Here is a 25,222-nt window from a genome sequence, read left to right as displayed (position 1 = left end):
ATGTACATAAATATTGTAAACGTTAATGGTTGAAAAATTATATTTATAGAAATATATAAAATCCTTTTACCTGTTTCTCCACTCGTGAATTAATTTTATTTACATATTGAAAAAATTTGATATTATTTTTCGTTTTTCGCTATAATTTCATATTTTATATTTTTCGAAATTCTTTGCATATTTTCATTTAACGCAGAATATTTTTTGCGAAAAGCACGTAATTTTCCGCGAAATGATTATGGAATATTCAGCAATGAAGCCGATGGAACGATTATGTTCATTTGACAGAACATAGCAGGGTGGTGAAATATATGCATGAGATTGTGGAAGGAACTGGGAAAGGACCACGCGGCTCCTATTGTATCCTATCAACTCCTATAAAGGGAATTTATCGGGTATTCCGCCCGACTAATCATGAAAGATCTCCGGCCGGGTTACCGAAGATCAGGCGACACGATTGATCTACGATTGTGATTAAGGAAAACGAACGCGATTCGTCGATTACTGCTCGGGACTGCTACAAGTAAAAATCCGTCTTCCGTGATAGGATCCCACGTATCGTATCCGTGAAAACTTGCGGAGGAGTGTCAAATGAGCGTGGAGAAAAGTGCGGCACAAATTGGCGTCGCGTTATTCGATTCGCGCTTCCGCATCGCGATTTATTCCGCGCGTAAGAGCGATCGATTTCCAGCAAGTGGTATCGATCGCGTAACATGTTCGCTGGCGCGAACGAGTCGAAACGATGGACGAGGGATAATAGGATTCTCCTGAGGTAATTTGTGCTTTTTTATATTATAAGAACAGAATGGCGAATTATACTTGTAGTTCTCGTGAACGTAAATCGAATATACAATTTGGTTGCTTTATTGATTATTAATTTAATCTATCGCTCTTATTTTAGTACGTTGTAAATTATTACTATACGCTTATATCATAATCATATCTGGGAGCAAACATACTTTTCAATATATATATATATGTATATAATGATGAATATATATGATGATGAATTTAAAGACCGTAATTATATACGAGTAGATATAAATAATAATTGAATTATTCATTTTGTTAATATTATTCTATTTATAGAGATATTAGATAATTAACTACGATATCAATATATTAATTTTCATTAATAATGTAGCAATGCTGCAATATTAGTAACATTTAACTAAAATTAATATATTTTATATAATTATTATATTAATTTTTATTATTTTTTTATTTTTATGTTTAATTTAAAGAATATTCAAAATTATCTCGAAAATAATATTTTATTTTGTACATGATTTTAGTATTTCTTTTGTGTGTGTCAGAGGTATTTTTTTTAATATGTAACATTCTTATCCTGTTAGTATATGGAATTATGGACTTAAAGAAATAAATGGGGATATAATACAAACAGGCATTAATGGAACATTTCATGCGCGACGCAATAGTTAAAGAGTGGTTATCTCACAGTTTTTCATTTGCTCATATAAAAAAAGAATATCGTCTGGATATTTATTGATAGCCTCAGGTCAAAGGTCCATAAAGTATCTATCACTTTGAATTTAATCATCTTCTTTTGTGATTGAAAACTCGACCACGAAAGTATTTCATTTGTCTTTATTGCAACCGTAGATTAATTCCATTATGAATTTTCTCGACATATCGGTATTGTAAAAGATAATTTTAAATATTGTTCTGCGCACAGAGAGCAGCAGTTAATATATGTATAATGGTATGAAAAAAATTCTTCGTCCCAATCTAAAGTGAAACGAGAATGAGGTAGAATATTGAACTTTCGAATTATAAATAGATATTGTATTTTATTACTCATTTAATTTTTTTTATACTAATAAAATTGACTAAATGTCAGTTTTAATTACTGAGTCATTTAATATTGTGCTTTTAAAAATTTTGTAACAAATTATTTTAATAAAAATCTTCATCATAGGTTTAAATAAAACATTTGCTTTTGCAAACGATTTTAACATTTCTCGTCAGAGATATTTTTAATATGCGATATTTTGCAGAATAATTATGAATTATTTTGTATGAAAAATATATACCAGATACATTGCGAAATTTTATTTTATGAAATATGAAATCAATTTTATCGAAGAATCAATGATTTCTTTTCTTATTTAACAGAGCTGCAAAAGATCTTGAGGAACGTCGCAGTCATTATGAACCGTCACTTCATCCAGGAGTTCCTGATGACATCGATCATAGTTTCAAGATCGAAGAAAATGATTTCGTGCCTCATTTTCAACGAGTCTCCATATCCGGCGAGGACACTTCCGGAGTGAGTTTTAGACTGTTGATTTGAGCTGACTTATATTTGGTTTTTTAAATAACCACTTTATGATTTTCATAACTTTTTTCGAACGAAAATCGTATTTATTATCATTTGTGTGTGTGTGTGTGTGTGTGTGTGTGTGTGTGTGTGTGTGTGTGTGTGTGTGTGTGAAGAGATAATTCAAAAATTATTTAACTAGCATTTAACATCATTTGACTTTAACATATCCTTATCATCCTTATCATAATTATAATTTGCCAAATGTACGATAACTAAATAAAAATTATGTAATTAAATTTACAAATGATAAAAATACAGAAAAAATTTATCTCTATAAAATATTTTCTGAGAAATAATTATAAAGTATTATTATCAAATATAATTGACAAAATAGAAATGACCTAATGGAGATGTAACTTTATGGTTTCGCGGGTGCTGTTATGCACAATGTGATAAGTATCCTTAGAGATTTTGTGTGAAATGGAAACCTTGGTACTGCGGATTTGCGTGTGAAACCCTTGGTCACCTAGATGTGCCCCTTCTTCCTTCATCCTGTAACTACATTAATCTATAAGGAATGTCTTTAATCTCGATGACATGAAATATATTAGAATCTTTTATCCAAAATATTTTATTAAATTTTAAGTCAAATTATATATATATTTTTTACGTTATTTTATTATATAATAGAGATTTTTATGTCGTAATGATTAATGAATATTTTATAATCAGAAAAATTGTTAAAATATTGTCAATTCGAAAAATTATTTCATTAGTTTGTTTCTTTTTTTTTTTATCCAATTTTATTACTATTTATCTATAAAACTTATACGTAGGTACCTCTGGAAGATCTTCAAAGGGCCTCCAAGATGTTGGTGCAGGCATTGGCGATACGCGAAAAATACATGAACAACTCCAAGCAGAGCTTCCCCACTATTACTTCTAGATTCTTGCGTAGTATCGATAAAAGACCACTCACTACGGACGATGAAGTACATCACGACGATCGCAAGGCCATCGAAGGTATCTATCGTTAATTGAGAAGTGGCTCCAGTACCAAAGTCATAATGAAAATCCAATTCGACGTTCCATATCTACCTTAGCCATTTTCCCGTTGGACGTCCTTTCCTGATCGTACGGTTGTCTATCAAAGAAACGTGATTGTAATCTCACAAAATATTCCAGTGCAATTAACATTAACGTTTAACGCTTCAAGCGCCGATGGCAATAACGACGTCAAGCTACCGTACATGTATTGTGTAAATTTTTTTTTCTTTTCTTTTTCGTCAAACGCAACGATGTGTATCTAATCACGCGGCTCCTCGTGCGGAGCTTCATACAAAGCACAGCTTTAGTTTAGTGTGCCAAGCACTACACATTTTTAATATGAGTTAATTAAGAATATACGATGCCAGTTTTATTACATATTTCTTAAGGGAAAGAGCTGCTGGATATTGCGAAAGAAATCGGGGGCAGTCAATCCGACGCGGACATCGACGCGCTGATCAAAGACGTCTCTTGGACAGGTCTTCCTAGTACCTATTAATATCCTTACCTTGAATTTCCTGTTGCACGCTGTTTTTAATGATGATGTACTTGTTATTTCTTAAGAATCTCTTTACCATGCGCGAGGTAGTTTTATCTCGGAATAAATCAAACAGCGCTGCGGCAACAAACAGTTGACGATACTTCTCTAATACGTACGATTAATTATTAACAGATCACCCGGTACATGCGCCTGCTTCTCGGGGCGATCCTTGGGAATGTGAATTTCCACCGACGAAGAATTACAAGATCGTACCAGTCAATGGCGTGTTTAACCTGTTCGCCAATGATGAGGATCTGGCCAATGGCAAACCGCTCCCGTATTCGTATCCGGACCTGGCGGCCTTCGTCCAGGACATGAACCTCCTTTGCGCCATGATCGCCGACGGACCCTTGAAATCCTTCTGTTACCGAAGACTGAGTTACCTCTCCTCTAAGTATCAGCTACATGTGCTGCTAAACGAGCTCAGGGAACTGGCGAGTCAGAAGGCCGTGCCGCATAGGGACTTCTACAATATTAGAAAGGTTTGTACGCAAACAATTCGAATTCGTATAAAGTGTATCAAGATTGTGATTTGTAAGATCAATATTTATTGTAAAGTTAGAAACAGGATAATGCAATTTCAAAGTAAGAAATTAAAGAAGACTTTATATATTTTTTATTTAGTTATTTTGACATTGAGTTTTTCCACTTATATCTTAGCAACGCATATGATTGAGTTACGCTATTATATGATTGATTTTACAGGTCGATACTCACATACATGCGGCTTCGTGTATGAATCAAAAACACCTGCTTAGATTTATCAAAAAAACGTTGAAGAATCACGCTGATGAAGTGGTTACTTGTTCCAAAAACGACGAAACTATGACACTCCGTGAAGTCTTTCAATCCATGAATTTGACTACCTACGATTTAAGCGTCGACATGTTGGACGTGCATGCAGTAAATATTTTCCCGAAGATTTACAAAAGACATCGAGGAAGTTTCTAAAAAGTATTGCATTTTATTCATTTTTCTTCGCAGGACAGAAACACGTTTCACAGATTTGACAAGTTCAACGCGAAGTACAATCCTATCGGCGAGAGCCGTTTGCGTGAGGTTTTCCTCAAAACCGACAACTATCTGAATGGCACATATTTTGCACGGATAATCAAGGAGGTCGCAAGCGACCTTGAGGAGTCCAAGTATCAGAATGCAGAACTGCGTCTTTCGATCTATGGCAAGAGTCCAGAAGAATGGGATAAACTAGCTAAGTGGGCAATTCAGAGCGACGTCTATTCAGATAATGTGCGCTGGCTTATACAGATTCCTAGATTATAGTAAGTCTATCGTACGATACGCGCGGCACTTAGACTTGATGGTAATGAAATGATGGTTTCTCACTATTTGCATTTTATGTTATAGTGATATCTTTAAGCTGAACAAGCTTATGACGAACTTCCAAGAGATTATCAACAATATCTTCCTGCCACTTTTCGAAGTGACCAACGATCCCAATTCTCATCCGGAGCTGCATAAATTTCTTCAATACGTATGTTTTCCTGTTTCATATTATTTTTATTTCTAATCTGCTTTTGTTACTGTTATACTTTTCTAAATGTTTTACACTCGCTACGTTATCATTATAGGTAATAGGCTTCGATTCCGTGGATGATGAAAGTAAGCCAGAAAATCCTCTCTTTGATAAGGATGTTTGTCCACCTTTAGAGTGGGACGATATAGAGAACCCGCCATACGGATATTACCAGTACTATACTTACGCGAATATGACGGTTCTTAATCACTTTAGAGCGTATGTTGATTATCAAATTTTTTAATTCTATTTCGAGCAATTTTCTCTATTCGTATATTCTGGATGAATATAATTCTGAATTTTTTATAGAGAACAAGGCTTCAATACATTTGTCTTGAGACCTCATTGCGGTGAAGCAGGGCCCGTTCAACATCTCGTGTGTGGCTACATGATGGCGGAGAACATTTCGCATGGTTTACTGCTCAGAAAAGTTCCTGTGCTTCAATACTTATATTACCTAGCGCAAATCGGCATCGCGATGTCGCCGCTCAGTAACAATTCGCTTTTCCTTAATTATCATCGTAATCCACTTCCAGAATACCTTGCTAGAGGATTATGTATAAGCTTGTCTACAGATGATCCTCTCCAGTTCCACTTTACTAAGGTAAAGGAGAAATTATGTATTGTAGACAATCTAAATAATGTATTTTTTTGTAATTTATAAAATTTGTTACTATACATATATAAATAATTATTGTTGTTTATTTAATATATTTCGTAGTCAATGTATGATGTATTCATTATAGGAACCCCTGATGGAAGAATATAGTATTGCTGCGCAAGTGTGGAAACTCAGTTCGTGTGACATGTGCGAGCTAGCACGCAATTCCGTTCTTATGAGTGGCTTTCCACATAAAGTGAGTAATTATATCTGCTCTCCAATCTTTCGTGTATATAAAGGACAACTAAGAGATCGGACTAATGCTTCTTTAAACTCTCTTATCTGTCTTATTACAATGATGACATTTCTCGATTTCATACACTTGCTTAACGCGTAGACGTGATGAAATTTCATGCGATTTAATTGTTTTATTTTGCAGAGTAAGCAGTACTGGTTGGGACCTAACTATACAAAAGAGGGAGTCGCTGGTAACGATATTACTCGAACCAACGTACCAGACATACGAGTGGCCTATCGATATGAAACCTTAGTTGACGAATTGTCCAATATCTTCAAGGTCGTGGAGAAACCTGAGTCACTTCCATTTTAATAATCGATTATTTGGATTAAAAAAAAAACGATGGAGGTCGATTGAGGTGAAATGATATTCAAAGATTGACGAAAATTATGATTATTCATATGATTTATTCTTGTGATTCCGGCTCTTTTATGCTAACTACAAAATATGTTTTGAAACATTACGAGAATTCTTAAGAAAATTATTTTCTTTTCTTATGTAATTACTGATCTTTTTCTCTTCATACATCAAGAATATAAATCGAGATTGAAACTTCGAACATCGATCAAATTATATGTTAGATGAAGTACAATACCAAATTATCTCTAAAATATATGTATCTTGTATCACAGATTTTTCAACGTGAGAATGTGCTTAAGATCGGTATCGCGTGACAAAAGTATGTAATTCTACCTTGACTATGAATATAGATAGGTGAAGGGCCAAATGCGATTTCGTGAGGCCGTTACATTTCTATATTAAATTATGAAATCAGTTTCTAAATTGATTCCATAATTTATTATGAAAATCCGTATTTGTTGCTTAAACAAATTATGAACTTTACGTATGTATCGTTCATCTTTCATCTTGTACCTTTTTTAAAGACTTCAATCGCAAGAGTAAATCAATCAGAAATTATACATATACGTTGACCAATTTAATAGTAGCTGTTAGAAGATATTTCTTCTATCATTGCAAGATTCGTAATACACATTAGTGTACGTATTGTAATACAAACTAGGCTAGAAACGAATATTACGTTTATTTACCTTGACGTTAAGCTCGTGATAAAATAAATCCGTTTTTCACATCTCGGCCGTATCTACGGCGATAGCGGTATATCTTTCTTGGATTTTAGTTTTATTTTCTTACATTTTTGTACATTTATATCTTAATCGTGTATAACGTTTGTTTCGGCGAGCATTCAAATAGCTGGCTCGTATGCGGATAGTTAACTCGTGCCATTGTATACCCTTCTTTCCACAAATAGGTAGTGTAAATAGGAAATTACTTTGATTAGATGTAACTAAGATATTTTACGAGCTTTACATGCGTGCCAAGGTATGATGCAACGATATAAATATATTTCTCGTTATTTTAACTTCGTCGCTCTTTTTACCATTTTTTGCATCTGCCATTTTCCGAGAAAACTCTCCGAACAACGAGCCTAAGGGATTTAAATTAAGCGATATATGATCATCTATAACACTTGAACACTGTGCCCTGAATATCGAATTTAAATTAAATTGTTACTAGATAGAAAGATATATATTTATTGTAAAAAATATATATACTAAAACGGAAATATATACTTGTATCGTTAAAACAGAAATTACGAAGTTTTTGATCAAACTAACAATAGCCCAATTTATACGCGAGCATTAATAAACTGATCCATCAAATACATATACATATATTCTATCAAAAAAAAAAAGAATGCATATTTCCTTTTTTTTTATTCATTAATTAAATTATGAAAAATATAATTGAGGTAGAGATTACATTTTGAAGATTACCTGCTATTATTTTACAAAAAACATATTTGTAAATTTATATACAATAATACGGACGAGCATTGATCATTTTCATTACCTATTCAAAACTATCACCATCTATTAAAAAAATCTTTTTTACGTTATACTTTGTACATATTGAAATAACGCGACTACTACAAATACCTCGAATAATTCGTAGTCGATAAGAGATATGATTATGTACCCTTGCCTTATTCTTAAAATTAATCAACTTTTCTCTTGGGTAAGCTTTGTATAATCTTTGGTATTACTTCCGTAAAAATAATTGTGCCTACGAAGACTAACAGCGTACCAATCCAATGATATATAGTAAATGGATTTTTGAAATAAACTATAGAGAATAATAACGACAGAAATTTTCGCAGCGTTATTACCAGAGTAACTGTGAGAGAGCTGCATTCCGTAGTCAATACGAATACAGAGCTGATGCACATGTATCTGAAAGTACAATTAAGGTGAATACTTTGAATACGTGATAGTATATTCGTCAGATGTGTTGATATTACGCGTTGATATACACGCGTGTATATAATATAATATAGTTGCATTTAGAAAAGGATACTGCGTCAGAACATTTCCAATTAAATATACAATTAACGATGGCATTAGTATACCGATCACAGGCAACCTTAATGGCTCAGATGCGAGTGCGAAATTCCAGTGATCGTAAATATTAGGCGATAGTGTTAGGAAGAACGGCAAGGGTAACAAGTGCTGTAAACAAATTTTCGTTATATCGTCAATTAGCTTGACGTTGATTGATATTTAACGCAGGAAGAAATAAGACTTACTGTATAGTACAAAGCCTCCCGCGCGTTTTTACCGTACCGGCTATGTAGTTCCTCCTGATAAATACCCATTCTAGCAGAAACGAATAAAGCGATCGTGAGTAGGAATATGCCGAAAGCCCACCAGAAAAAGTCGTCCCACGGTGTCGTGGCCACTTGCACATTTTTCTGCTGCAAGGACTTGATTTCCTTGCCACTAACAACTGTGCAGAGCGCTATTCCCGTGGTGATCATAAATACTGACAAGTACTTGCTAAACGTATATTTCTTATTTAAAATAATAATCCCCATAATCATGTTAGCTATAAGAGAACCCTGAAACAATACAACGTACACTTATAATACAAACTACTATTTGTATCTCTCAGACAACGTGTCCAAAATACATCTTTATGACGTCTTAAAGATGTCTTTTAGACATACATGTTGTCTAGATTGCTAATTAGAATCTAAACAGCATAATTTCTCCAAGAGACGTCCTGAGAATGTTCTTTGGACGTTCAGAAAACATAGGAATATTTTTAAAGTCAATATTCATAATCTATTCTTATTTTAAAATTGCCTTAAGTAATGTTTTAAATATGTGATTGGCTCTTATGACATCTAAAGACAGTTTCAAAAATAAAAACCGACTATAAATCGGCCTATGACGTCTCTTGGAGGTTTGTGCTATGGGAATGAATTTACTTGTTACTTACAGCTCTAAATATCATGTGTAGCGGCATAGGAATATTAAAGTCAAATGCATAATTATTGCATACGTTGGCGATAAAAAACATTGTGACTAGGATAAAGTAATCCTTTATGCCTATGTTTGGTTTGACAGTGCCACACTTGGATGTGAACAGGAATCCCTCAATGGATATAAAAAGGAATTGTGAGAACGTAATGAGATTCCCACTGCCAGGATCATCTCTGAAATCAGAGTGATAAAAAATAAAACTTGTTAACTCTCATGATGTAAGGAAATCTTACTTTCAACTCTCATTTGTTTTATCATGACATTCACTTTACATAACAGTACTATCTCCAACTAAAGTATTACGGGCGGTAAGTGCTTTTTTCAAGTTGTACCGAATTACAGATATGAAATGAAAGAAGCGATAAGTGTCGTAAAAATTAGACAAGATAACATACAGTGCGCGCGGTTATGCAACACTCGGCCGGTTAGACGAGTCATTGGTGTACTCACTTGACAAGCAGTTCCAGAAACACGACGTTGGTGCAGCAACCGAGGAAGACGCAAAGCACCGCGACAGCCGCCCGCATCGTGTTCGCTCTAGATCTTATTCCTTCCTTCTTCGACTTCCTCCCTCGTTGAGCGATCTCGGGAGTCGCGGTCTAACCTACGAAGGTTACGAGACGCGTGTCGGATTCTCCAATGAGCGTCACGCAATCCATCGGCACACTAACCACTGCGGCCAGCGTTAGCGGTCGATAGCGAATTATCAGCGATGTAATAATGTGATGTATCGCGCGGTCGGATTATGCGCGCGATACCACGTGCATATGTATACATTTATAAATATATCGGATGTCATGAACGTCACTATGCCAGCTATGCCTTAATACGTTAAATTACGTTAGTTTGGAGCGCTCGATGGAGCATGCGTGTTGCAACCAGGTATTTGATACATCTTGTAACAGTCGTTGCTTATTTCAATATATGTTTTTTCATTCAAGTGATAACATTTTTTGATTGGAAATACGTGTTTTTTTGCAATCTTGTTGAATTACGTCAGCAATGATGAGAAATTTTATATATATATATTTGTGTGCGCGCGCGCGTGTGTGTGTGTACAGTGGATTTTTTCCTATTGGATTTTTTAATGTTGAGAGAGATTTGAATTAACAAATACAGTTATATTTTATATTATATTTTAGAGTTGAAATACAGTCGATTAAAGATTAACTAATGTTTAAACTAACGTTTAAACGGCTATCTGTCATCATAAATATAACTCATACGATAGTGTCCCAGGTAGCACATATTCGTTTAAAAAACGTTTCACAAATATTTCTTTGAAATGTTTCGTAATCGGCTCTTGAAATTGTTTCTGATTGATTAAAATGTCTACTCGAAAAACGTTAAGGAAAACGTTTTTTTCTGATAAAAAAACGTTTAAGAAACGATCGAGATACCATTTTTTCCTGTATCTGTGATAAAATTTTCTTTCTCACAGAATCACTAAAATAATGTATTCACATATGTGATCCGTAATTGTCCATAATTAAAGCTTTATTATTTTATAAACTACTGCTTAAAATAAAAATTTACAAACAACTTTTTTACTTAATTTTTTAGAAGTTTCTTATTGTAGTATTTTAAATTGTGAATTTTTGAACACCCTTGTATAGCATAATGTTTTTCTAAAAAGAATATTGTCAATTAATATCTCATACATGTAACTCATATATATTTTAATTTAAATATCTTAAGCCACTTAAATATCTTAAAATCTTTTATATTTGTGTATATTTTATATGCAGAATTATTAATTAAAGGAATAAAATTATATAAAAATATTATATAATTCTATAAAAATTTATGACCTTGAAACATTTTTTTTAAATACAATTTTTGTCTACAAAATTTTCTTCTAAAATTTTAGGAAAATTATATCTGAGTAGATTTAAATGAGCAAAAAATGAACAAAAAACAAATTGTTATGTGATTTATGCTAAAATTATAAATATTGTATAATTGTAAAGTCAAGGCTAAAATTTGTTCAAATGGCTTAAGTTGTCTTCTTGCAAAGAATGATAACGTTAATAATTTATACACACTTTGTCCAAGCTATATTATAGATATTAAACTTAAATTATTACAAACTCAATCGGCTAACACTGATATCACATTCACTCTATGCTCAGCACATAAGGACGTTAAAGAAAATTACTGACCTTACGATTAAGGAGAATTTGATATGATGTTACATAACAGAATTGATCTTAGACAGGCGCTTGTTTGTCTTGAATATTGTACATACATATATAGAGGTCGTCTTATTGACTTTGTTAATAGAAGTATAGCAATACTATATGTCAACTATTAAAACTTTTAAGAAATTCAGATTCGAAGAAAAGAGTATTATGTATGAGTATAAGGATCATTATTAACTATGCTTGTGTGATTGTGGCTGTGTTATTCAAGATCTCAATCACATGTAATTGAGATCTTACAATATTTTAAACAACGTTCCTGTTAATATTTTTTATCACATAAGAAATAGTATAATATACTTCCTTATGTGACAAAAAATATTAACAAAAACGTCGCTTAAAATATTATTTATTTTATTTTTAGTATATTCAATGTAAAAAAAATAGGGATGGAAAGTTACTTTGTAAAAGTAATTAATTACCGTTACAAGTTATTGACTTTGAAAAGTAATTCGTTACAGTTACAGTTACTGAAAAAATAATTTTTAATTACTTTTAAGTTTTTTTTTATCAGAATTTTCAGCAGAAAATGTCACGAGTAACATTGGTACCATTAGGGCTGCGTTCAGAAACATTACCCGACTGCTTCCGTATATCGTTTTGTCCTTGTTGTTCACTTAAACAAAAGAATAATACATAGGGTCATCTGAATAACGCAGCCTAGTCAATTAAAGAAAAAACATACGTTTACATGTTATATAATTTTATTTAAAAAAATAAGAAATATAAATATGATACAATAAATACATGAATATAATTATGAAATAGCTTATATATACAACCAGTAATGGGTAAGATACTCTTAAAATTTATCTAAATACAGATACATCTTCTTAATTACTAATATTTAATATCTTGTAAAATATAATATTAAATACTAAGTTTAAGCATATTCAAGTCTATAACGGTCAAGGCTAGATCTTCTCAATGCTTAAATAATTCACAGTGAATTATCTATATCCTATATATGTACATGAATATATATCATATTTTTGTATTATTCAAACTGCGCACCGAAATTTTTCCGGACTTTATCAAACGCAATTAAACTACTGCAATAATATCACAAGTTATATTCAATTGACAAGCAAATTCTCAATCTTCGATCCGATATCATATTATAAGGGTATTAATATACTAAAAACCTTAAATAAATTTTTATTGCAAAAAATATTACCTCGGCCGGGACTTGAACCCGGATCTCTTGTATTCCGGATCTTCTCAATGCCTAAATAATTCACAGTGAATTTTTATATCCTATATATGTACATGCATATATACCATATTTTTATTATTCAAACTACGCGCCGAAATTTTTCCGCCGAAATACATAATATTAAACAAACGTATCGTTCTTATTAGGATCTTTTCAATATTAATATTATATATAAACAAAACTATCATTACAAGCTACGTATAAACATCCCTACCTTGCATCACACGTCAAATCTTACATTTTAATTAAAAATTCTTAGGATTATTGCTAGAATTTATTTGCGACTTTCTAGAAAAATTCGCACTTTCTAAGTATGTATAGTGACAATAATTTATATTATTTTATTATTAGTTAATAATCGTCTTATAAATATTATCCCCTAAATCGTTCTACGATTCGAAACACTTGATTGATTACAGAAGAGAGAAATTTAACTGAGCACTAATGAACTCTTTTTTGAGCATTGATTTTTTCCTTAGTACGGAGAGAAAAGAAGAGAAGAATGTTCGCAGTGTGATTTTAACGCGGTGTGATTTTAAGACGAAGTCCGTTTGCGTTGACCAACACCAATTCCGATATAAAACGCAATTCATCCTCTTTATCGAGAGCTTCCACACGAAAGGTTTTCAGCACAGATAAGATGGCCACTTTAACTACTAATGTGGCAAATTTCCAGCCAATGCAATTGCGCGAGCCAGCGCTAAAGGGTATGAAAGCGTAAGGAGGTAACTTGGGGCCATCGGGCAAGAATCGCTCCGGACGATAAATGTGCGGCTCTGGGAAAAAACGGTCGTCACGATGTAGTAAATAGGAGTTGATGAGAACTGTCGAGCCCGGTGGAATTTGACTGCCCACTAAAAACAGGTAAAAAATATTTCATGTAAATAAGAATTTTTTATGTGCATTACGCAATTGTTGATTGGACAATAGCAATAGCTATTCATCGCATTTTAAAGTTGTTTATTCTAACAATTACTTGATAAAATATATCGTATATCTTTCTCACTTTCTCAAAAGTGTACACTAGTTCAGCCACAGAAAACAGACCTAAGGACATGCTCTTGCCACATTAAATTTCAACTGTCTTCAATGTGGACTAGTGTTCGTGTACACAGATACGACATTTATGTGTGTGTGTGTGTACGCTCGTCTTAAAAGTTTCTCTCTTTAAAAAGCACGCGCGGAGAGGCATATTCATAGGTTGTATGCGATTAATTTTCTAATGCGATTGTAACCGGAGATATACTTTAATATAATTTGATGATTATATATATAGGGTGTTTCAAAATTCAAACTTGCGAAGTACAAGACATGATACTTTATGCTGAAACAAACAACTTTTTCCTTTAACAAAATTGCGTTCGATAAATAATTTTTTTGCTAATTTGTTAACTTTAACCTGCTCTCCTGCAAAAACTACTCGTCGGACACAATTTTGCCAAAAAAAGTTGTTTGTTTTAGCATAAAATATCAAATCTTATACTGTATAATAACTGTAACATGTAATAGTTATTATATGTAAATAAAATGTAATATCAAAATATTCTATATTAAACAATATGTGATTTTATCGAATAAATTTTCAAATTTGATCTTCTTTCCTCTTGTACAAAAATACTATTTTTTAAATTTATTTTTGCATTAAATAATCATTTCTTTTTCAACTAATCCTGTATATACAACTTAAATTATAAAATGTATTATGAACGTAATACGATATTATTTTTTCTCCTTTTTATATTTTGTTATTTTCAATCTAGACTAGCATTATTTCGATTGTTACACAGAAAAAATAATTTTACTAAAGTATCTAAAAATTTAGATAAATAATATAAAAATAATTTTATTGGGCTGTTAAAATAATTGTGCAGAAAACTATGTCATGAGCAATATTGCAAAAAATTTTAACAATCTAACAACTAACTTGAGTGTTCTGTAATATTTGGTAGACCAACAAAATTATTTTCATGTTTGTATCTATCTTATTTTTTTAGATACTTCAGTAAAATCGTCCTTTACGTTGTACATACGGTTTTCCCCGTAATAATATTTTTTATGCAATCTATTCGACAAATAATAACGGCATTAACGAATATTATTTACATTTATTTTCAAACACGATCAGTCCAACACTTCGACAGTCATGCATCAATATGTGTTATTATCCTATATTAAAATTGGCACGTTTTTTTGAAGCTTCTTTTCAAAGTGGTGTTGGAGTACTCCGATTTCGACGTGGCTTCGTATTCGGGGATTTTAGGGATCGCTCGTTCCGAAATCGTGATAAAAATTTCGAAATTCAAAATGGCTGAATCAATATGGCGGACGGAAATGTTACCGAAATTTTAAATGTTCTTCGATTTCGGTGAAAATTTGTATCGTGAGGTTTTAGGGATCGCTCGTTCCGAAATCATGATCAAAATTTCGAAATTCAAAATGGCTGAATCAATATGGCGGATGGAGATGTTATGGAAATTTTAAAGATTTTTCGATTATGGTGTAATTTGTTTTTAGGGGGTTTTTGGGGTAATTCATTTCACACAAAAAATTTTTTTCTTAACCAAACGGAAAATTTTCTTTTACGCATATGGATAGCGCATAAATAGAGCATTATTCCATAATTATTTCATTAAGATTTGGTTAAGTGGAGGGGCCAGCTAAGCAGACGTTAAGAGACGTCAGTTTAACTGGCCCTCGACCCCACCTTCTTAATCAAAACTTAATAAAAAAATTATGGAATAATGCGCTATTTATGCGCTACGTATATCCGTAAAGAAAAATTTTTGCGCTCATTCCGTTTAGCTAAAAAAAAAATTTTTTGTGAGGGCCTGAGTATGCAGTCAGTCAGCCTCCCCCACCCGTTAAAGACAACCGATTTAAAAAATTAAATATACAGGATTTATGCGCTATTTATGCGCTACTATTTCCAGGCATTTTTGGTTTTTGCGCTGCAACACTTAAGGCTCTTCTTTCTTGGAGCGGACAGTCATATTCACCCCTAAGTCACGTGTTAGCTGGCCCCCGCCACTTACCCAAATCTTAATGAAAAAATTATGGAATAATGCGCTATTTATGCGCTACCTATATGCGCAAAAAAAATTTTTGTGACAACAAGTCATTCGGAATCGATGTTAAACTGTAGGTCCCATACGAACTGTGTACAAACAGCGTGCGCACCACAGACATATGATATGAGAGAAGTTAGAGTTAAGTTACTTACTTATTTCGATTGGTTTGTAAATTTGTCTTGCTATAAGTGGAGCCACAGGATATAGTCTCCACTGTTCCTTGATGCAAGCTTCCAACCATGTTAATTTGTGTATATTTTCCAATGTAATTTCATCCGTGTTCACCATCATATCATTGTATTCCTCTAAAATTTTTTGCTAAAAATAGAACAAGAAAGCACTACAGTTAATGTTTTAAAAATATAGAAAAAGATAACACTTTCAATTAGATCTTCTGTATCTTCTCTCTCTTAATTAATTTTATAATCTAAGAAATACATCTAATGCGGACGAAATGTAAAAATCCAATTTCCTTAAGGTTGTTAAAAATTATATATATAACAAAATAATGCCCTATTTAATAGATTTCATCGTGTATTAGAATTAAGTATAACAGTGTTAATACAATATAGAAAGGAATAATACCTGATATTCGGGGTTTCGTCCTAGCGCATAAAGTGTCCATGATATGGTGGTGGCCATCGTATCGTGTCCAGCGTACATAAAAGTATTGACTTCTTCACAAATGTCTTCGTCCGAAAGGACAGTGCCATTTTGTGATATTTGCAATAATAAATCTAGCAGGGCTCGTCTCTTCTTTAAATTGTTGAAGTTGATATCGCTTTTCCATTCGGCTTTTCTTTTTACAATTACCTGAAGATTAGATTGTTCTAGATATTATCGCGTATTATTTGCGAGCGGAATATTGAGTGTGGAGAAGTATTATAAGTCAGTTTTCTCACTATTCTAATCTAAAACATGTGTGTGAAAAAATCCAAGAGTGAATTTACTATAGAAGGAAGTTAAAATATAATGATTTTCTTTGTATAATATACGAGTATAATAAGACGAGAGCAATTGCACTGAAGAAAAGAGATATCTCTCTCTTTTTTCCATTCACGAACATGTGAGTCGAAATTTGAAACAAAAACTGACCTGAACTGAATTTAATTTTGTACACAAATTAGATAGTAATGAGATAACGTTAATGTGTTATTTTTTACAATAATGTTACTCGAGATCCCTCAGAAAACTGGAGCAGCTATTGAAGATAGCCCGGCTTAGAAAGCTTTAACTATCTGTGTCTAGGAATTTAGAATGATTATTACCTTGTTGACAAATTCCTGTATGATTTGAAGTGAATGGTCGTGCTCTTTGCCTGACTTAGTTAATTTGAAAATTGAATCAAATGATAACCATACATTTGTGAAGCGCATTTGCACAATAGATGCAATCCTAAAAATTAGAAATAAATATTTTTGTTAATAAGATTCATTATATATATATTGCATAAAATTATATAAGAAAACCTGAATATAAAAACACATTTAAAAAATCATTAACTTACTTATCTACAGCCTCGACGTAGTCAACTTTGAAGTTCTTTTGCGAGTTAAGCTTGTAACCCATCGCAGTATCTGCAACAAAATTGGTAAAATTAAATTAACTGTTAAAAATAATTAGTTATTATTAATTCAATTATTAAAATTAAGTATAGATAAAAAAATTTTGTAATTTATGTTGAATATTCTAATATACAATACATACGGTAAATACTGATAAATTTTGCAATATTTCCATTTATTTAATCAACGTGCATAGCATACGGATAAATCAGAGCCGAAATCAAGATATAACGAATGAGGCACTCAGCTTATATAAAAAATTTAAAGGGAGTAAAAATTTAAAGGCAGTATAAATGTTTGTATATTTTAATTTATTTGCTGCTAACGGGCACGTTCGCTGTTGAGATCTCGCTGTGCATTAAAAGAAAATAAAATGTATACGGAAGGATAGCAGAAATTTTGATAAAATAATTAACAATTTTTTGCAATTATCAAAGCATAAAAAATGTGACTTTAAATGAAGAAATAGATTTTCTATGAATTTTTAGAAGAGAATTGATATTATTTATATATGTGTAAAATATGTGCTATACACATACACTTTTAGTTTACTGTAATGTATGCTTTGGTAGTTGTTTTGCTCGTTTATAATCTAATAGTGATCAATACTAACAAGACAGTAATTAATTACTTATTTTAAGTATAGAAGTCACTTCTTCGGTACTTTTAGTATTCCAAATAAGTAATTAATTACTACCTTTCAATAATAGATGGGCTAGTATTAAATTGACAAAATTAGATTTCTGTAAGGGATATTACAAAGTTTAATTGACCAATGTTAGATATATATTATAAAATAGTTAAATTTATTTAGGTAAAAATATCCGTGTTGCTGTACGAGATAACAGAGTGGAGTAATAATATGGAAAAAACAGTTTTGCTGAAATATCTAAAAATTTAGTTAGATATAGAAAAAGAAAATATAGAAGATTTTCAGATTTCTATCTAGCTAAATTTTTAGAGTACTTCAGCAAAACCATTCTTTCTGTGAAAGTTTTGCTGATAACGTAATATTGATAACGTGTAACGTTTGTTTGTTATTATAACACAAATTACGAACATACGAAGTATTATTGGTGATATTAATAGCACGAAAGAGACGCAAAAGATGTGTGTTTGTGACTTCAATTATCTACTAACAAGTGAATGAATAAATTGCAGTGTTCGAGTATTTTAATCGAAGCAGCTGAAGGCCATCATTTGTATCGAACCCCTTCGTCCGCATTAATATTTATATCACATATTTTTTTCTCGGTTATATCATTGTTTTTCAAGCGTCATTCACGCAATAAGAATGCTCCAGATGAATTTGTGCCGAATAAGAAAAAATCACGTTTCTTATCAATTCTTATCAATTGTTCGAAGGAGGATAAATATGTCCTCTCAAGATCTCACAGAAATTTCCTTCGACCTTCAAAAGTATAATTGCTGGATTATTGTTAATAACTAATGGGGCAATTCGTTTCAGTTTGACTTTCGACGTCGATTGTGACGCGAGACGAAAACGAAAAAGATTAAATCGGAAAGATAATAAACCAAAAGTGCCGGAAAAAATGAGAAAACGGCAGTAGTCACTATGTTATCTTAGCAATATGAACTCGGACAGAAGCGTCGTTGTTGTCGGGATGGACTGGGAGAAGAGACCTCAATTTAGCATCGCTCGCGAATCACGCGAATTCCAACGTTGTAAGTCCTCAGAGATAACGAAAGAAGCTCGTATAACTAACGATGGAATTTAAATTTAATGTATCCAGATATGTATTTTATATATAGAATTTTTTATGTGCTCTGTTCAATGTTATATTGAAAAATGAGTACACATACAGTTTCTTTTAACACAGCTATACCGTAACTGAATATTTTAATATATAAAGTTCTGATGATGCCAAAAACGTCATGACTTATTAAAAAATAATTGTTTCGTAATAAAATAATTGTATTTCTAATGAATCGGTTAACGTTTTTATATAATTAGGACAATTCCATAATTATTTGGATGAGATTATCGTGCTAGAACGATGGTTAATATATGGCGTATTCATCATAGAAAAGGAGTTAGAGGATTCAACCTCTTTCAAATTTTTTCATTAGTTATAAACAATATAATTTTTTATTTTTTAGGGTATATGTAAATTTTGTTATTATATAAAATTTTTTTTTCTACTCCGATTATGTAACTTCTGGAACTTCCGTTAGGTAGAGCTTTGACCAGTATCCGCGATATATGTATAAAAAATTTTTCCAAGGTTTTTGAGTCGAAAAATAGAATATGAGTTGAGATATTAATGAGTACTCCACGACTACATATTTCATTTATAATAATTGTATTAGTTTATACTTTCTTTAAGAAAAAAATAGAAGTCATAATTTACAAAACCTAATATTTTTCTTTTAAAATCAGGAATGAGAAGGAGACACTCTAAGCACACTCTTTGAAATACCCAAAAAAGCAATACATTAATGCAAAAATTACTGTTTATGTGATAACAAAGTTGGTAAAAATATTTTCCGAAAAAATCCTGGATACGTCCATGATAACCATCGTTGTTAAATTACATTTGACGAAGCCATCTCTTCGGTAAAGAATAGGTACTATAAAAGGAAAATATCTTCTGTGGAGTTGCTACATTTTTATATCTATAAACTTAACGCGAAATCCGCGTCTATCGAACTCACCGCATATAATATCAAGAGCGGCGCGTTTCGCAAACGGAACAATGTCAAACCATTTGTCCACTTCTTTTTCAAGGCAGGAAATTAGAACATTCGTCTCTTCTTTTATAGTTTTTAAATATGTCTCCTGGAGGCCAGTGTGAAAGGTTGGCGTCAGCAGCTTCCTGCGAAAGTGCCATTTCTCACCTGAAAGAAAAACCACAATTTTTATTGCGGCTGTAAATTTATTTATTGTATCCGCGCCAGTATCGAAAATGAAAAATTATCACAGTGTCTCTAGGACCATCGCGAGATAAACATAGATTTTTATTGCTTCCGATTTTCTATGTTTTTCTTTTATAAAAAGATAATAGAAATTATCGGATGTCAAAATAACTAATCGTACAAATGTTCAGCAAATGCAAGTCAATTATACATATAATATACTCTTCACTGAAGACATATAAGTCGAAAAAGAAAAATTGTCTCACTAGTGCCCTGATTTCCCTTATCTCTAAGAAAAATCCGCGTAATTAACAATTATGGCTCTTTTCTCTAAATAATCTAAAATTTTATCATTCGTTGTCTGAAAAATTCGCAAGAATTAAAGAAATAACGTTGATTTAATGTAGTTCAAACTATATTTTGTATTGATATCCAGAATTAAAAATAAGAGAAATTGACACTTTGGTGCTATGTTATTTATCAACGGTCGTGTTTATAGTGTTAATGTCATAATAAATACGGACGCAATAAACAAGAGTTCGGGGGGCATTTCGAAATTTTACTTTATCACATTCGCGATATATTATGGCTCCTTTGCAAACTAAAAATAAAACATCCGTTCAAGGAGAATGAATGTTTTAATCCTGAGATAATACTGAAATTAATGCCGTACAGTACACTAATCAAATAATACATCTGTTCTGTGCGGAAGTTTGAAATAATATACAGTTACTTTAGTTATTGCTCGAAGTCCGAAGTTCTTTACGTATAATTTCTGTTACATACTCGCGTAATCAACAACTTTTTGCGTGTAAACCCAAGGTAAGATAACAGATCAGTAATATTTCTTTTATTCTATTTTTATGAAATTTTATGACAAGGTCAGACAGTCTGAATGATTAGATTAATTTGCGAACATCAAAAGTACTTCACGTTCCTTTTATCACTTTTTCATTATTTATTATCAGGGGAGATAAGGATAGCTTTTATACAAAACTAAAATTAAGATTCTGATTAAATCTCTTAATTTTAATTATTAAATTTAAATTTAAATTCTGTATTTTTTTATTTAAATTCTAAATTAAAGACTACTTTCAGTAGTCGAAAAGCTGCCCGAAAGTTTCCAAGCTGCCATAATTCGAAGTCTTTTAAATACTTTGACCAGTCACTTTTTTCGATGACAATAATTAATCTTTGCTGCGTCGTAATCACTGATGAAAATAAAAATCGGAACATAAATGGAGTATAAGGGAAGAGTAACAAAAATGTAAAAAAAATGTAAAGAAGATAAACGATTCTTCGAAGAGATCAAAACTGAGACTTCGGTGTTTACACTTCTTTTATACTTTATTGTTCCAATTTTTGCCTCTTAAAAGCTTCATTTACTTCTGTTACTCTCCTCTTACATTCGACTTACGCTTCAATTTTATATTTTCGCCAGGGCGCTGATGCGACTTTAATTTGTAAAATGTGACTTACTTACCAGAACTTGTTACCAGTCCCGTACCCAACCAAGGCTTCAAGTATTGGTATTCTAGACTTTTATCAATGTGTACGCTGCTGCTAAGAAGAGGTTGCACTGATTCTATTCGATAAAGAAAAATGAAAGGCCGCATGCCCACCCAGACTAGATAAATGTCACCAAACTTGTTAGCCCATTTTATCAACCGCTGAAAGAATACTGAAACAGTCAAATTCAACAAATTATAGACGAATACGTAAAACTGTCCTAATCTGGAGACACGATATTGTCTCAGCGCTAAGCAAGCGCAGCGTCATAGCGTGAGACACTGCCGTGCTTCTTTACGCGAGTCGACGAGTTGCGACAGATTGAATTTATCTCAGTAACTGAATTGATCAAGTTCTATATACATATTATACATTCGAAGCAGTTTTGAATAATTGCTAAAAGCGGAAATCGAAAAATTCAGCCAAAAATTCAAATAGTAAGATTCTTTTATACTAGATTTTCTCTATTTATATTCAATAAATACTGTTACATAATTGACAATAACACAAAATGGTGGTATTTTGATGACTTACGTATATATGAAAAAAAAAAACAGTTTCGCTGATATCTAAAAAATTTAGCCAGATACAGATCTGAAAATATTTTTATTGGACCATCGAAATAATTATGTAGGACGCTCAAGTTAGCTGTTAGAATGTTAAACTTTTTGCAGCGTTGCTCATCATGTTTCAGTTTCCTACATAATTAATTTCATATTTGCATCTAGATACTTACATTTTTAAATACTTTAACAAAATCGTTCTTTCTGTATAGCCGCTTACAATAGAGAACTTTATCTAATAACTTAATCTAGGATATTTGTATTTATCTATAGAGTTGTAAATAAAATATTATTCCTTTTTTTATACTGTGTTCGTCGACCTCACTAAAGTTGAGCTCGGAAATAGCAGTATTTAGTCATTATAATTTCAATAATTATTATTCTTTCCGAATTTTATTTTTATCAATGCGCATTAATGTTCTCGAAGATTGAAATAAAAAATTGCGGTCAAAATTCTATTAATATTTTTATTTATTTTTTTGTCCTTGTCTATTCGCAGTCAGTTAATCTAGGATTTCTATAATAAGAGTTAAGACAAATCATTTTCTCTCATATACAATTAAATTAACGTATGTATATAGCTAAACATTGATGTATATTGTATATAACAGTGGTGTATTAATAATGTAATTATATATCATATTTGTTATACAACCAATCAAATGCTATTTCTCACTTCCTTAACTCTTATTATAGGAGATTCATCGACTTGTGCGATTCAATTTTTGAAGGAGGCAAACTGACGAGATTAATCTGTTATAATACTGCCCTAGAAATTCCGCTTGTAATGTTCGGACAGCTTTGTGTTAGCATCTTAACAGAGTCTTTATATAATTCGCCAATGCACTTTAAAGATTATGAGGATGACTGTTCATGCTCAATAATATTCTTATACAACTTTAGAATTGATTCAGTGAGATTTTCTCTACACCGATTATATGTTGCGTAAATATTACAAAAATAATTAATAATTGTTATTATTTTAAATTAATAATATTTAATATATGTATGTATATATATTTATATATATGTATATATGGATATATAATATAATAAATAATAATATTTTATACTAGCTTGCGTGATTTGTGAATAAAATTGGTATCATAGTAAGGAATAAAAAAATAGGAAAAATATCAAGAAGATTAAAATGATGAAAAAAGACTTCATTTTTTTGCATCGAAAAATTGTTTTTTTTAAATACGTAATATATTTTCGAGAGGACGCTTGTGGAGAGAACTTTTCGAAGATAAATTTCAATATTCTTCTTTATCGAAGTAAGCATTTAATACTCATTGAATGCACATGTCGCTTGTTACTGCATTTATGACGATTTCCACGAGGATCATCTTCAATCATTCTCGCGGTCACCGACCTGCAATGTCGTGCAGAAATAGATCTTGTATGACTTCATATCTGACCAATCATCACGCCATTATCGCAACTCTAGATTTACTCTTATTGTTATAAACCGCGACTTTTGCGAAAATAAGAAGTATTAAGAACAGAAATGAAAAAACGAAAAAGGAAACTAATATGACTATAAACTATAACGCAAGAATATAATGCGATATGAGAAGAGAATTAAAAAACTGAATAAGAGAAAAATAACGAGAGGAAGAAATATCAATTTAGAACAATTCTGATAAAAAATGGACAACAAAATAAATCTAGAACAGTGTATTTGATAAATACAGCATATGTTTTGTGCGATTGCACAAAAAGAATAAAATGTTGAGCAATTCGAAATAATATACCAGCTTCAGCTTATTGCTATCTGCAGGATAGTACAATGTAATAAAAAAACAAATTTTATAATATATTAGTTACATCTAATTAAATAAAAAAAGACTATCATAAGATTTTTTTCGATTGATAAACTGAAGACCGTTCTATTAGTTTTCGAGGAGAATTATAGAAAGGTCATCGTTGATGTCATGCACTCTTGCAGCGTCTTAAATCTTATATGAAAGCTGAAGTAAATTTGTATTTGATAAGACATGTCATACCAGAGTTGTTTTTTTTTTAAATATGCGTTACTAATGATTTGATAAATATAAAACTTTAAACTGGTCAAACTTTTTTATTACTCCATAGTAAATAAAGAACTATTTTATAAATAAATTGTCTTTTTATAAACAAAACTCTGATAAAGAAAGAGATAGAAGCAGGCAAAGGGTACGGCCAACGCGATGCTACAAATGTTTGAAAGCAATTTTTGATTGGTCAATTTGTAAAATTCTTTTTTCTAATTGGTTAACTAAACGCTTCAAAGCATTTGTTGTGAGACTTCGACCGCAGCCAAAGAGAGGGAAAAAGAGAACAGAAAAAAAAGAGGACAGATAGAGAATCAAGAACAGGACGGTGGAGGAAGAGAGAAATCGCACTGCGCGTGCAACGAGTTGACGGCCGACAGGCTGACCGGACGTTGACCGGTTGAAAATGGACAGTGTGTACCGCACGTGGACGACGAGTGCAAAAAAGCAAAAGAGACAGAAGTAGAGAGAGGAAGAAGGGGATAGATAAAGAGAGAAAGGCGTTGCTCTGGGAAAGAGCAGAAGATGCTATCGAAGA

General features: G+C 31.9%; 3 protein-coding genes across 14 annotated transcripts in view; 1 reads left to right on the top strand and 2 right to left on the bottom strand.

Annotated features, from left to right (window-relative positions):
* The window catches only part of AMPdeam (AMP deaminase), a 45,490-nt gene extending 37,584 nt beyond the window's left edge, over positions 1–7,906 (top strand). For 7 of the 12 annotated variants that reach the window (XM_018515127.1, XM_018515126.1, XM_018515133.1 and 4 more), the window contains 11 exons: positions 2,137–2,290; positions 3,121–3,307; positions 3,721–3,819; positions 4,005–4,354; positions 4,578–4,775; positions 4,857–5,152; positions 5,238–5,364; positions 5,462–5,625; positions 5,716–6,010; positions 6,153–6,263; positions 6,447–7,905. In XM_018515127.1, coding sequence (XP_018370629.1) covers positions 2,137–2,290; positions 3,121–3,307; positions 3,721–3,819; positions 4,005–4,354; positions 4,578–4,775; positions 4,857–5,152; positions 5,238–5,364; positions 5,462–5,625; positions 5,716–6,010; positions 6,153–6,263; positions 6,447–6,617 — 2,152 coding nt within the window. In that variant the 3' untranslated portion in view covers positions 6,618–7,905. Of the gene's footprint in view, positions 1–2,136; positions 2,291–3,120; positions 3,308–3,720; positions 3,820–4,004; positions 4,355–4,577; positions 4,776–4,856; positions 5,153–5,237; positions 5,365–5,461; positions 5,626–5,715; positions 6,011–6,152; positions 6,264–6,446 lie in introns of all 12 variants that reach the window. The other 5 variants (XM_018515128.1, XM_018515131.1, XM_018515135.1 and 2 more) reach the window with 3 other exon arrangements.
* A 250-nt stretch (positions 7,907–8,156) lies between these two features.
* Positions 8,157–10,459, bottom strand: Efr (ER GDP-fucose transporter). Its single transcript, XM_018515091.1, has 5 exons — positions 10,100–10,459; positions 9,606–9,822; positions 8,911–9,222; positions 8,682–8,833; positions 8,157–8,557 (listed from the first exon to the last, which is right to left on the bottom strand). The coding sequence occupies exons 1-5, from the start codon at positions 10,174–10,176 to the stop codon at positions 8,323–8,325; spliced, it is 993 nt and encodes a 330-aa protein (XP_018370593.1). The 5' UTR covers positions 10,177–10,459; the 3' UTR covers positions 8,157–8,322.
* A 3,051-nt stretch (positions 10,460–13,510) lies between these two features.
* The window catches only part of LOC108766041 (cytochrome P450 4c3), a 19,821-nt gene continuing 8,109 nt past the window's right edge, over positions 13,511–25,222 (bottom strand). Inside the window, exons 3-9 of the mRNA XM_018515065.1 lie at positions 22,060–22,257; positions 20,376–20,558; positions 17,642–17,711; positions 17,403–17,529; positions 16,720–16,947; positions 16,287–16,452; positions 13,511–13,920 (exon numbers count right to left, since the gene is read on the bottom strand). Coding sequence (XP_018370567.1) covers positions 13,586–13,920; positions 16,287–16,452; positions 16,720–16,947; positions 17,403–17,529; positions 17,642–17,711; positions 20,376–20,558; positions 22,060–22,257 — 1,307 coding nt within the window. The 3' untranslated portion in view covers positions 13,511–13,585. The remainder of the gene's footprint in view (positions 13,921–16,286; positions 16,453–16,719; positions 16,948–17,402; positions 17,530–17,641; positions 17,712–20,375; positions 20,559–22,059; positions 22,258–25,222) is intronic.

This window comes from Trachymyrmex cornetzi, unplaced genomic scaffold (genome assembly GCF_001594075.2).
Source record: "Trachymyrmex cornetzi isolate Tcor2-1 unplaced genomic scaffold, Tcor1.1 scaffold57, whole genome shotgun sequence".
In the NCBI taxonomy this organism is placed as follows: domain Eukaryota; kingdom Metazoa; phylum Arthropoda; class Insecta; order Hymenoptera; family Formicidae; genus Trachymyrmex; species Trachymyrmex cornetzi.
Note: the sequence above shows the minus strand (reverse complement) of the source record. Positions and strands in the feature narration are given on the sequence as shown.

Coding starts and splice junctions, on each gene's coding strand:
- Efr (XM_018515091.1), bottom strand. CDS start 10,176: ATGCGGGCGGCTGTCGCGGTGCTTTGCGTCTTCCTCGGTTGCTGCACC. Junction 9,823..10,099: donor TTTCTGGAACTGCTTGTCAA/GTGAGTACACCA, acceptor CTCTGATTTCAG/AGATGATCCTGGCAGTGGGA. Junction 9,223..9,605: donor TACACATGATATTTAGAGCT/GTAAGTAACAAG, acceptor GTATTGTTTCAG/GGTTCTCTTATAGCTAACAT.